The following is a 12488-nucleotide window of genomic DNA, read 5'->3' on the forward strand; positions in this document are numbered from 1 at the left end:
GTTCAAATGTTAAATCCAGAAATAATTTTTACTATTTAGATACAAATCTGTTTCTAGTAAGTAAAAAGTTAACTGAATCATTCAAACAAAAATGCTTATTCTCTATTAATAGTAAGCCATTATCCAATCAACACCTACATTGATTTAAATGACACACTAAAATAAAATTATTAGCATAAAAGAATTTTACGACTTTTACCTTTGGCTTCTTTCCAAAGAGCCACAACTTGCCCTTGGCCTTTCCTACTGTGGTTTTGGCATCCATCTTCCCACTTTCTTGTTTGGATGCACTTATAGTCCCATCAGAAATGGTTCTATAAATATGCTGACTGTAATCTTCAAATGGAAAGTCTCCTGGAGGTTCAAATCCAGACTTGAAGGAGTCTACTACCATTTGAGAGTCCTACACATATGAAACATGTTTTTAAAACCATTTATCTTTAATACCATTAGCTTTCAAAACTTTACTCAAGAAAACAACAAATAAAAATTTAAAGGGAAGAATTCTATAGTTATCATTAAAGGTTTAAAGTGAATAATTTGTTCCTGTGGATTAGTAATAAACCTTAAATATTTTAATCCCAATAAAAATACTAATTTATAATCAAGTTAACACTTTATAAATTTGTAATATTCATGAATGTTTTTATTTCATAACTTCAACCCACAAATTCATCTGAGGACAAGTTAGTTGATAAGAAAGATCTGACAGAAGGAATAGAGGAAGAGGTTCTACTCAAGTAGAAATTCTAAAAAGTTTCAAAGGAAAAGGGCATCTAACTGCAAAAGAGAGTAAGAGACAAGTAGAAAGGCTTTCATTCATCCAAATGGGAAAGGATAAACAAAGTATCTTAAAGACATGTTAACTGAGCAACAGAGAAAGATCTCACAAACAGTATTAAATACAAAAAGCAACTTTAAAAATACGAAGTTTAGTATAATTTCCCTAAAACTTTAAAACTCACATAACTACTATATATCGTCTTTGGACAAACCTACCAGGATCCCAACGTTCTACTGACACCTTAAGCTCATTATTTTCAAGCAGAATACTTTATCTCTATGAACTCCTCCAGACCGGACCCCTAACCAATTCTCTTTTGTGGCCTATTTCTGTTAATTGTGCACTTTACCTGTCATTTAGTCAAATGTTATCCATAAATCAAATCACACTTCAGTTTTGTCATTAATGCTACCCCTACCAATATGAGAAAGGAGAAGGGACTTAAATATATTTGTATTCTTGTATCCAGCCATACTGAAATGTAAACATAATCTCTGAATTCCCAATTAAAGAACCCAAAACTTCTTTTATTTTTTTTAATTTATTAATTTATTTTGGGGGGGGGGGAGCAGGCAAGTGGGGGGAGGGGCAAAGGAAGCATCTTCAAGCAGACTCCCCACTGAGCACCGGGGTGGGGGGTGGCTGAGGGAACCCCCATGGGGCTTGATCCCAGTACCCCAATCTCATGACCTGAGCCCTGAAACGAAACCAAGAGTCTGACACTTAACCAACTGACCCACCCAGGCACCCCCAAAATCCTTTTATTTTTAATTTTTAAAAGATTATTTATTTATTTATTTGACAGAGAAAGAGAGAGAGAGAGAGATCACAAGTAGGCAGAGAGAGAGGGGGAAGCAGGCTCCCTGCTGAGAAGACAGAACGATGCAGGGCTCGATCCCAGGACCCCGAGATCATAACCTGAGCCAAAGGCAGAGACTTAACCTACTGAGCCACCCAGGTGCCCCAAAAATCCTTTTATTTTTAAAATTTAAATTAGACTTCTATGGGTTACAGGAAGGATGCTAATTAACATAATACCAATTTGCTATGAAGACTAAAATATGTGGTACATATTTGGTAACCCCCAAACACTGGTTCTCTTCTCTTACTCTTTCTTCATAATCTCAGTTTCTGCCAACCATCCTTTCTGGTCACCCAATCAACATTTACTGAGAAATGACCAGGTACAAGACTCTTGCCAGAACTTCATCAAGACAGAATGTGACTGGATATACTTCCTCAAGGGGAGCAGGGCTATGCTGTTCCTTCTACTTATTAAAGCCCTCCGCCCTTTTTCCCATGGGCCATTACTTCATACACTACCCATGCTTCAGGTGCCAACTCTTATATTAAAAGCAATTCCTACAATAACTCCAGATCTATTTCTTTCTCTTAACTTTCACTAGAGTAAGAATATAATACAGTTTGTAACCTACAGTTCACAGGTTGCATTATACTCTTAGAGTAGATTTAGTGAGGGGAGGAGAAAGATTAGAACGCTTTCCTTTCAGAACTAGAATTTTAGTGTTTAGAATGGTCTAAATAGTGTTTAGAATATAATTTAGAATCAGGTACTCATCAATTACTTTGCCCCTTTCCTAATTCATTTCACCATCTCCAGCTGCATACCTAAACCAAATACACTTATTCAAATATAATCATATAGCACTTACTCTTCTTTCATCAACTGATTTTGCGGCGAGAATCATTCCTTCCAAACATTTTGAAATGATAGGAATAACTTTGCGTTCTGAGTCTGCAAATCCTCTGTAACACTCACTGAGTTTAATAGTCCTTCGTTCATCCATTTCTTGTAGTTGCTAATAATCAGAAATTTTTTTAAAAAGGGAATACTGAATTTTCTTTTCATGCTGAAGTAAACCCCACCTCCAAATTAAGGATTCTACAGTAATAGTTACATTGTTGTTAATACTTTTTCCAGTGCTACAAACTTAAAATACTTAAAACTTGAGACCTGTTCTGTAACAAAAGAAAAAAAAAATATATCCAGCCTTTTAGCACATCTTAAAACCAGGTGACACTGGTTTTCAAGTATTCTAAAGGTACCCACTAACAGGCTACCAGCTCCCTACCTCTTACCACCTCCACCTTTCATTCTTCAGTCAGAGCAGCTATGTATGTGTCCAGGGAAAGTTGCACTTGAAAAGAGAATCCTGATGCTCTCCCCGCCCCCCTTTTAAGCAACTGACCTATAACATATATAAATCTGAGATTTCTAAGCCCTTTAGTTAGTTCAGACTACTTCCATAAGATCTGGCTGGACTAAGGATCCAGAGTTGACTGAATACCAACAGGTACTCAGACCTACCAGTAAGTCTACTTACTGCTCAGAGTGACTGTCAAAGGATTGGGGACACAAGATGAAAAACAGGAAGCCATAGGGTGAAAATGGTATATACAGTGGAATCCCCACAGTTCAAAAATTCACTGGCACATGACACTAAGAATTATGCTGTGACAAGTGAAGCCAATAAATTAACGGCATTTCTGACATTTAAAATCTGCCAGTGCTACAAAGCCTTTCTTTCTCCTAGAAAGCAGCTACACTGCTCAAATCCCCAAACTCACATAGCCTTCATACCAGTTTTTCCTCTCTAATTGCTTCCCGAAGTCTGTGGGTTTATTTTGACACCCACATTTTCACAAAAGGAACTGCTCCCAGCTTTACAAAATGGCAAGACTGCTCCAAGCAAGGTCCAAATAAAAGGATCAGCCCAAAACACAGAAAGTGGTTGATCTCCACGTTATGGTCTCCCCAGAACATGAAGGCTTAGCTGGAGAGCCTAGAAAAGCACCCAGAGAGAGGAATGGCAGGCTAGATACTCTGGATTAAATGACTGGAATATGATATCCACTCTAGCCCACTACCTCTAACTATGCTCCCTTTGTATTGCTAATTTGGTTAGAAAGAAAAAGAAAATATATTTGGGCTCACAACTCTTTCCATATAAGCTCTGCTCTCCCACATTACTTTCAACACCATTTCACTTAATCCCTCTTCTCTAAATTCTCGTCTTTCTGTAATAAGCAGTAACATAACTTAGCCCTCATAGAAATTCTGGGTTTTTATCTCAGGCTGTTTGGCAACTGTTTATCATCAAATGATAATGGATGGAATTTGTAAGCAAACTTATGGCCTGAATTACATTTATGATCTGGCAGCTAGGAAGACAAGCAGGCAAAAACTGGGATAGCAAATCCATTTCATAAGATTTATTTCTGCCACATGGAATAATGCCAGTGATTCTGGTATAGTGTCAAAAAGCTACATCCCAATTCTTGTCAAGCAGATTACAATGTACAATTCCAGTGAATTCTCCCCTATGTCCTAATGCTCAGTGATATGGTATTAAACTTTATCTAGAAAATGTCATTGTTTTAGTGGACTGTTTATTACACTAATAGTAAATCTATAGGAAAATTTGTGATTTCAAAGTTAGGAAAAATTTACTTTTCAAATCTATAATCATAAAGGAAGTTCGTATCACTAATCCTGATGACTAATAAATATAGAAACATTCTGGCTTATTCCTGAAATTTAAGTTTCACATTTGAAGAACAGCTCTTCCAACTCTAAAACTACATTAATTTTATACATCTAAACTTTACCTTGTAAATCTGAGGAATCACTACGTAGAAATGTTTGTGTTGTTCTCCATTAAAGTTCTGTAACTGTGCCGCATATTCATTTTTATTTTCATCAGCCATATGTGTACGCAGATTCAACTGCTGTTTAGCCTAGAGACAAATTGGTCCAAATCATTACCAACAAAAATAATGAAAAAATCATACCTAATTTGCTTTTCTAAAAATTATACCAAAAATAGACTTTTTCTAATTATTAATATCATTTAAAATTTAAAGAGATGCTTGCAGATCTTCTGGCCAGAGCACTATCCTTTGCAACATTCCCTTTCTCTTACTGCAAAAGAGTCCACCCTCTTGCAATAATCTGTTCAAATGAAGTTTCTCCTTACCAAATCCAGATTTTTTAAAATTAAATAAATGACAACATTATGGCCTGACTTAAAACAGGATGCTCTTAATCAAAGGGAAAAACAGTACAGAAATATTTTAGACAGTTAAAGTCAGTAGTGAAATATGCCTTCAAACATAATCCACTTATATCCAACTAGAACCACAGTGGAATCAAATAATGATAAAAATGTTAATTTTGGATAAAGTAATACTTGACAACGATTTCCATCTCTATAAAAAACCAGAGGTACTTTAAGGAATGTTTATTTAGAATACAGTTGTGTTCATCTCAAGCTCTTATAGAAGTATTTTTTTAATGAGTCAGGTTAGCATCATCTATATTGATAAGAATGTTACAATACAAACTTAACATAAAATCATTAATTCCAGATTTAATGAAAGGGAATCTAAATAAATTTCTCAACTGTTCTAAAGTAATAAGAAAAAACTAAGTAGGAATTCAACTCAATTTTTCAGTGTTTCAAGGAATAAATCATGTTATACTACAGTATTTTGGAAACGGTAAAGCACATTGTGAATAAACTTCATTACTTTAATTCCATTTTCTGCAAATGGAGTCTCTAGCCTTCTAACAGCAGGTCCATAAGTTATTCGGAATTCAGAAACAAACTGACCTATGGAAATACATGCTAGCCAAGACACCAAATTAGTCCACAAAAGTGCATTTAATCCACAGTGTACTTGAAGATTACAATACTTAAGTACTACGGAAACTAAACACCAAGCCCAAAGTATTTCCACAGAAAAATATATTTGAAGTTCCAATGTGAGACCTTAAGTACACATTTCATTTATTTCTTCTCCCTTTCTCCCTGCTCCCACAAACTATGATGGAATACAGTATTCCAAATTATTCCCTACTCACAATGGTTTCATCAGGAGAAACCATTTCTGTTCTAAAGTCACTAGCTGTGATTGCCAAAGCATGGGGCAAAGGTTCCAGCAAGGTATGTGGGAGTATAACACTAGAAAGCTAATACCAACTGAAGCTTCCTCTGGCATACGGTGGGCATCATACTAATGGTCTTCTCTCTTTTATTTTTTAATATTGCATTAAAAATCCTTTAAATTTTTAATTGTGGTAAAATACACAATACATGTAACATAAAACTGACCATCTTAGTCATTTCTAAGTGTACAGTTCAGGAGTGTTATGGTAAACTCACGCTGTATTATTGCCTTAGGAAAATCAGTAAGTAGCTTGCTCCCTCTTCACTTTTTTTTTTTTTAAACTTTTATCAATAGTTGCTCAATTGAAACTATGATCCCTTCCCTCCCTGGTCATTTACAATAGAATTCCTCTACTCCATAGTTCTTAAAGCAAATCCTCAAAGTTTTCTAAATTTCTAATAAGTAAGGGAACTGCAAACAAATGAACATGAAAAAGGAAATTATGAACATGAAAATAAGTTAAGTTAGGTCAAACTATTAAACATTTTATATCTGGATTTCAAAATACCTAATTAGTCACTAAAGATATCTTTACAGACAAAATGAAAAAAAAGTTAAATGAGAGTCCAGTCAAAGAGTTCCTTAACTTGTCTACTACATAAACTAGGTATTCAAACAATGTTTAGTCAAAGGAGTTCTTAAGGAACCAGTGACAACAAGAAAGGATGAATCCCATGTATTAAACAGTGCTGTTTCCAACTGTTGTGGTCCACATTTTTATCAAATAATGGTAACACATTTTATGCATGACATGATGCTGGGAAGGAAATGAATATATGGATGATCAAAATCAGGATCCAAAAATCTTCACAGCAGAGTTGAGTCTAATAATTGATACAGATGTACATATGCATTTAAAATACCAACAGTACAAGTTCTGAAACATGTTCTCATACCACACCACATATGAAAAAACATTGGGTTAACCATAAACTCAATGGGAGTCCATCCAAACAAGTGGTCAATATACATTTAGCCCATAATTAACATAAATTTGGTGTTCAAAACAAGGGAGGCAATCAAACTCAGGACCAGTAAGACCATACCTGTATTATTACATCCAATCAGAAGTAACATAATTTATGTGGGATATTAACAAATTAACAGGTGTCCAAAGGAAAATAGTTAACTTGAAAATATCTCCTACATAGAATAAAAGAAACACGATGGTTTATCTAAGGGTAAAAAATATGCTACAAATATCTAAAGAGCTATTAGGAGGAAAATACAGATTTGATATGTTTCTGGTATCTCAAAGAAATTTAAACATTAGACCGGGATCAATATAAGGAAATGCTAACGTTGGCGGCGGGGTGGGAGAACTGCCTTAACACTGTGTATTTCCAACAAGATGGAACTTAGTATCATTAGAGGTTTAAAGTCATTAAAAATCAAGGAGAAGGGGCACCTGGGTGGCTCAGTGGGTTAAGCCTCTGCCTTCGGCTCAGGTCATGATCTCAGGGTCCTGGGATCAAGCCCCAAGTGGGGCTCTCTGCTCGGCAAGGAGCCTGCTTCCCCCTCTCTCTCTGCCTGCCTCTCTACCTGCTTGTGATCTATCAAATAAATAAATAAAATCTAAAAACAAAAACAAAAACAAAAAACCAGGTAGAAAAAATAAAAGCCTCACAAGTTATACTAGAAGGCCTTTAAGGTAATTGTAAAATCTGGATTTTATATAATTTTATAGCTTTAAAGTGGTAAAGAAAACGGAATGCAGAAAATAAATCACTACTCCCTTCCTTACTTTTTTCTTGTTCTAATCTTATAGAGAATTATAAAATCCTAAATTGAAAATATACAAATGGTGGCCTTTGTATATACAAAAATGTGGAGTAAGGTTCAAAATCCCAACATTTCAGCTCCATCACTAAGTCAAATGTTCTAAGATAAAGAGCATATAGCAGGGGAGAAGGAAAACCTAAGCAGCATAAGTTACAGGGCTGATCATACAAATAGTTAATGTTACAGAACATCTGACGCAGGTCAGTTAGTGACAAGAGAGTTCAGTTTCCCAAAATGAATGAATTAATGAATGAATGAATGAAACAAACAAACAAACACATAAACAGCTAACATCACATACCTCTGACACTTTGATCTTGTTTTGCCTTGTGTCAAGTTGGGGAACCACACTACCCAACTCCCATTTGCACACCCCATCAACTTACCTTAATTTTTTTTTTTTTAATTTTTATTTATATATTTGTCAGAGAGTGTGAGCACAAGCAGGGGGAGTGGCAGGCAGAGCACGCAAAGGGAGAAGCAGGCTCCCTGCTGAGCAGGGAGCCCAACACAGGATAGGAGCCCAGGACCCTGGGATCATGACCTGAGCTAAAGGCAGTCGCTTAACAAATGAGCCACCCAGGCATCCCTTACCTTAGACTTTCTATTGTTTTGGAATAGGATAGAAACTCATTCTCAATAGCAACCATTTCTTTCTTATGCGTTCTGAATGCAGTTATGACATTAGAATAAAATAAAGTAACACGTATTAACTACTTTCTCAGACTAACTTGTGATATGGAAGTACACAAATATTTGTATATTTTAGATTTAGACATAATTTTTCTCTCGGGAAAACTACCAATACAAACGTTGTAACTATTTTCCATATGTAAATAATGATATTTTGATATCGAAGTCAGTTTGGATTATTTCTTACCTTTTCAACATCTGCCTTGGTTGCATTAGTATCATTATCCAATCTTTCGTAACTCTGTTGTGCCTTTTCCGCCTCTCTACATTCTCTTTCAAATTTCTTTTTACTCTGTTTAAAAAATTAAAATATCATATTGAGATACAGAATTATCTCATTAAAAAATAATTTAAAGTGCTGCAACTGTACATTGTATAGAATTACATACTAAAAATAAAATTTTTCTAAATTAGGAAAGAAATGTTAGCATTATAATCAATCCATATGACTTAAATATCAGACATTATAGACTGTGAAAGAAAAAAAAAATCACAGGCATGACTGAGTTAATATTTATAATATACTTGATCATTTGCCAATGAGAAAAAAAATCACATGTATTTTATAATTTTTTATTATAAGCTCACCTTCAGAAGGACTTTATTGGTTTATTTCATGTTTTGTGTTTGGTTTTGTAGATTTGTTTAGCTGGTTGGTTTTGGTGTTTGCTTTTCATTTTTTGTGGTGGAATGTGGAAATGTCCTCCCTCCAAAGTGGCTTCAAATTGTTTCTTCCAGGTGTCCCAGGAATACCGTTAGCCCAGAACCAGGCCTTTAAAATTTTCACTTAATTCAAATGACTATGACTTTGTAAAAGCTATTCACAACAGAGCTGTGTGATATGTACCATATTTCCTTTCCGGCATACTTCCTTTTTTTTTTTACTCCTGGACTTAATTTTTTATCTTTGCTTAGTTTTCAACATATTTTTTTCTAATTCCACTGTAGTGTGCACAGTTCTTTAAAAATCTCTCCTCAGTTAATTCAAACATATTCAGAATTCTATCCATTTTATTTTCTTAATGAAATCTCTTCCAAAGGCCTTGATCTACTGAAATTTGGACTACTTAGCCAAACTAGACCTATTGCTTAGCTGCTTCCTTAAAATTCCCTTCACCATCATTCCTTTCACCTCCCCTTTTGATTTTAAATTCGTATTTCCCAATTCCACACCTTCCCCATTCCTGGTTCCTTATTTTGCTAGAATACATTCAGCAACAGCTTCCTAAAAGATCTGCAGGAGGTAATTTTCATCATTTTCATTTCAAATTTCTCCATGGCCAAAAATACCTTTACCATCACTTTCAATTGATAAAATTTGGCTGGGTATGATGCTGTCAGAAATTGTCTTCCTTCAGCAATGTAAAGTATCTTCTGGCTTCCTGATCCCATTCTGATTCCTGATCCTCTGCATAAAACATGTTTGTTTTGTTTTCCACTCTGGAGGCTGGTAAGCATCTTCTCTCTCCTAACGGATCTGAAATTTCAGGAAGATATATCTTGCTCTGAGTCCACTGTGCTGAGGACCTAGAAAATCCTTTCAATCTGGAAACTCATGTCTTTCCATTCTGCGAAAATTTTCTTGAATTATTTTTGTCTGTCCATTTTCAGTGTTTTCTCTTTTATAGAATGCTTATTACCTTGAAAATGAACCTATAGGATGAACCCTCTTCTTTTCTTGTATTTTCAATTTCTATCATTCTGCTCTACTTTGAAAGATTTCTTCAATTTTATTTTTTTCTAATGTGTTTTTCATTTCTGCTATCCTAAAGTTCTTCTTTGTGTGTTCCTTCTTTGACAGCATCTTATTCCTATTTCACAGATATAGTATCTTCTCTATTCCCTTTCAGAATATTAATAGTGTTTCAAATGTTTTGATTGTTTTTGCTATTTTCTATTTCCTTTCACAGTTATTGTTTCTTCAAAGCTGCACCCCCATGCCAAAGTTTTGGTCTTTATTATTTACATTAGTTGTTTTCTCTAAATGTCTGAGGATCTGTGCCTCTCTGTTCTTATTTTAAAAGCTAAATCAAAGTTTTCTACAGGTGGGGCTTTTCGATTATTGTCTCTTCCTCTAGGGTAATATGGCCAGGCAGTTTCCTCGGAGTAATCCTACTATTGTTATCTGTAAGTCTTTCCTCTCAAGCTAGTTAGATTCCCCAGAGGAGACTCCTCAATTTCTTACCTGGAAAAACATATCCCTTGCTACTGTATTCTGAGAATCACTCAGAAGAAAGCAGAGGATGTCAACATTTTCTATGTAGCTAACAACCTCATTAGAACAAGTTAGATGTCTATTTCTTATCTTGGGGATTACAAAACTACACACGGGGCAAATCTGGGTTCCAAACCTCGTAACTACAAGGTCAAAGTCTAAATTTTTCACAAGACATCTCTCCTCCTTTGACCTTCAGACAGAGACAAATTTCTCTGCTGTCTCCTTTGACCAGTGGGCAGAGTTCTTACAGTCCATCTTTCACTAAAGGGCTAGTCCTTTGAAGGTTCAAAATTTTACACAGGTTTATCAGTTCCAACTCTCTACAACATATAGAGCTAAAACATCATCTCTGTCCCGGTATATTAAAACGTAAACCTTTACCAAGGTCCAATAAACCACCACACTCCAATACCTCTGCCTTTATTCTTCAAATGCCACTGTATCAGCTCATAAACCTACTGCTCTGGCCTCTAGTTTACCCTTTTTCTAGCAGTTAGTAATAGATTTCCCTTTCTCTTAGTTCTAAGAACTTAAAATACAATAAAAAATATTTTAGCTATTATATCAAAGTATTTCTAGCCAAGAGGTTTCTGAGTTAGCTCAGATTGTCATATAGCTAGAATCAGACATACCTATACAATTAACATAAATGAATGTGCTCAGAAAAGTTTACAAATTCTTTAAATGTACCATTTTGATTAGTATAAAAATACCAAATGAGACATGTACAATTTATTCAAACCACATAAATATATCTGAATGCACATAATATTCAGAATGTCACTTTCCTATTAAGATTAAATTTCCACATTAAAAATAAATTTCCACAGGGGCGCCTGGGTGGCTTAGTGGGTTAAAGCCTCTGCCTTCAACTCAGGTCATGATCCCAGGGTCCTGGGATCGAGCCCCACATCGGCCTCTCTGCTCAGCGGGGAGCCTGCTTCTTCCTCTCTCTCTCTCTCTCTGCCTGCCTCTCCACCTACTTGTGATCTCTCTCTCTGTCAAATAAATAAATAAATAAAATTAAAAAAAAAAATAAATTTCCACATTTACTTCTCTGAAACTCAGTTCACACTGTTTTCAAACTAAGTAGCTACAGGCTACTAATTTTGTTTCAATGTGAAGCTACTATATACAAAATTACTTTTATATTAGACATCTTATTATTTGTGAAAAACTTAATTGCAGTGCAACATCTAAAGAATCACTAGGACAATATTAAAAATACTAATGCAGTAATATTAAAAATTCTCCTTCCCTGAAAGATATCATTATACAATATAGGAATACACTCCAGAAAAGACTCCCCTTCCTTCACCCTTTACATGCCAGACTAATCAGCAGCCACTTCTATTCCCCCACCCCTTCTTAGAAGAGCCCACCTCCCAGGGTAAAGCCTGAAAATAGCTGAAACTTGCTTTACCAGCTTCCCCACAGCTGGAGCATGGTCAAGTAATCTAATCCTGTCAAAGGTACCCATTAGGAAATCTGCTGGGGATTTTCTGAAAGTTTTCCCTCCCTAATAAAAAGGAACAGTTAAAAGAGAAATGCTCTCTTTTTCCTGCTGCCGCATGCAGCTGAGAGGATGTGGTGCCTGGCAGCTTAAGCTGGCTGCTGACCATAAGGAGACAAGCCTGAGGGAAAAAGCCAACAGAGTCAAGACATAAAAAGTGGACTGAGAAAGCAGAAGCAGCTTTAGTGATATCACTGAGCTACTGACCAACACTGAAACTGCTCCATTTCTGAGCTCTATTCTTTTTTTTTTTTTTTTAAAGATTTTATTTATTTATTTGACAGAGAGAGATCACAAGTAGAGAGAGAGGCAGGCGGAGAGAGAGGAGGGAGCAGGCTCCCTGCTGAGCAGAGAGCCCGATGCGGGACTCGATCCCAGGACCCCGAGATCATGACCTGAGCCGAAGGCAGCGGCTTAACCCACTGAGCCACCCAGGCGCCCCACTGAGCTCTATTCTTAATAAATTTGCACACTTTGTTACCTGAGCCGCCTGACAGACCTGGCATCTTTGATACTTCTATCTTGGT

At 35.8% G+C, this 12488-nt stretch overlaps 1 protein-coding gene across 5 annotated transcripts in view; it reads right to left on the reverse strand.

Annotated features, from left to right (window-relative positions):
• The window catches only part of FNBP1L (formin binding protein 1 like), a 105739-nt gene that overhangs the window by 19467 nt on the left and 73784 nt on the right, over positions 1-12488 (reverse strand). For 4 of the 5 annotated variants that reach the window (XM_047725872.1, XM_047725874.1, XM_047725871.1 and 1 more), the window contains 4 exons: positions 8418-8522; positions 4415-4543; positions 2458-2604; positions 200-403 (listed from right to left, as the gene is read on the reverse strand). In XM_047725872.1, coding sequence (XP_047581828.1) covers positions 200-403; positions 2458-2604; positions 4415-4543; positions 8418-8522 — 585 coding nt within the window. The remainder of the gene's footprint in view (positions 1-199; positions 404-2457; positions 2605-4414; positions 4544-8417; positions 8523-12488) is intronic. The other variant, XM_047725875.1, reaches the window with a different exon arrangement.

This window comes from Lutra lutra, chromosome 4 (assembly GCF_902655055.1).
Source record: "Lutra lutra chromosome 4, mLutLut1.2, whole genome shotgun sequence".
Classification (NCBI taxonomy): Eukaryota; Metazoa; Chordata; class Mammalia; order Carnivora; family Mustelidae; genus Lutra; species Lutra lutra.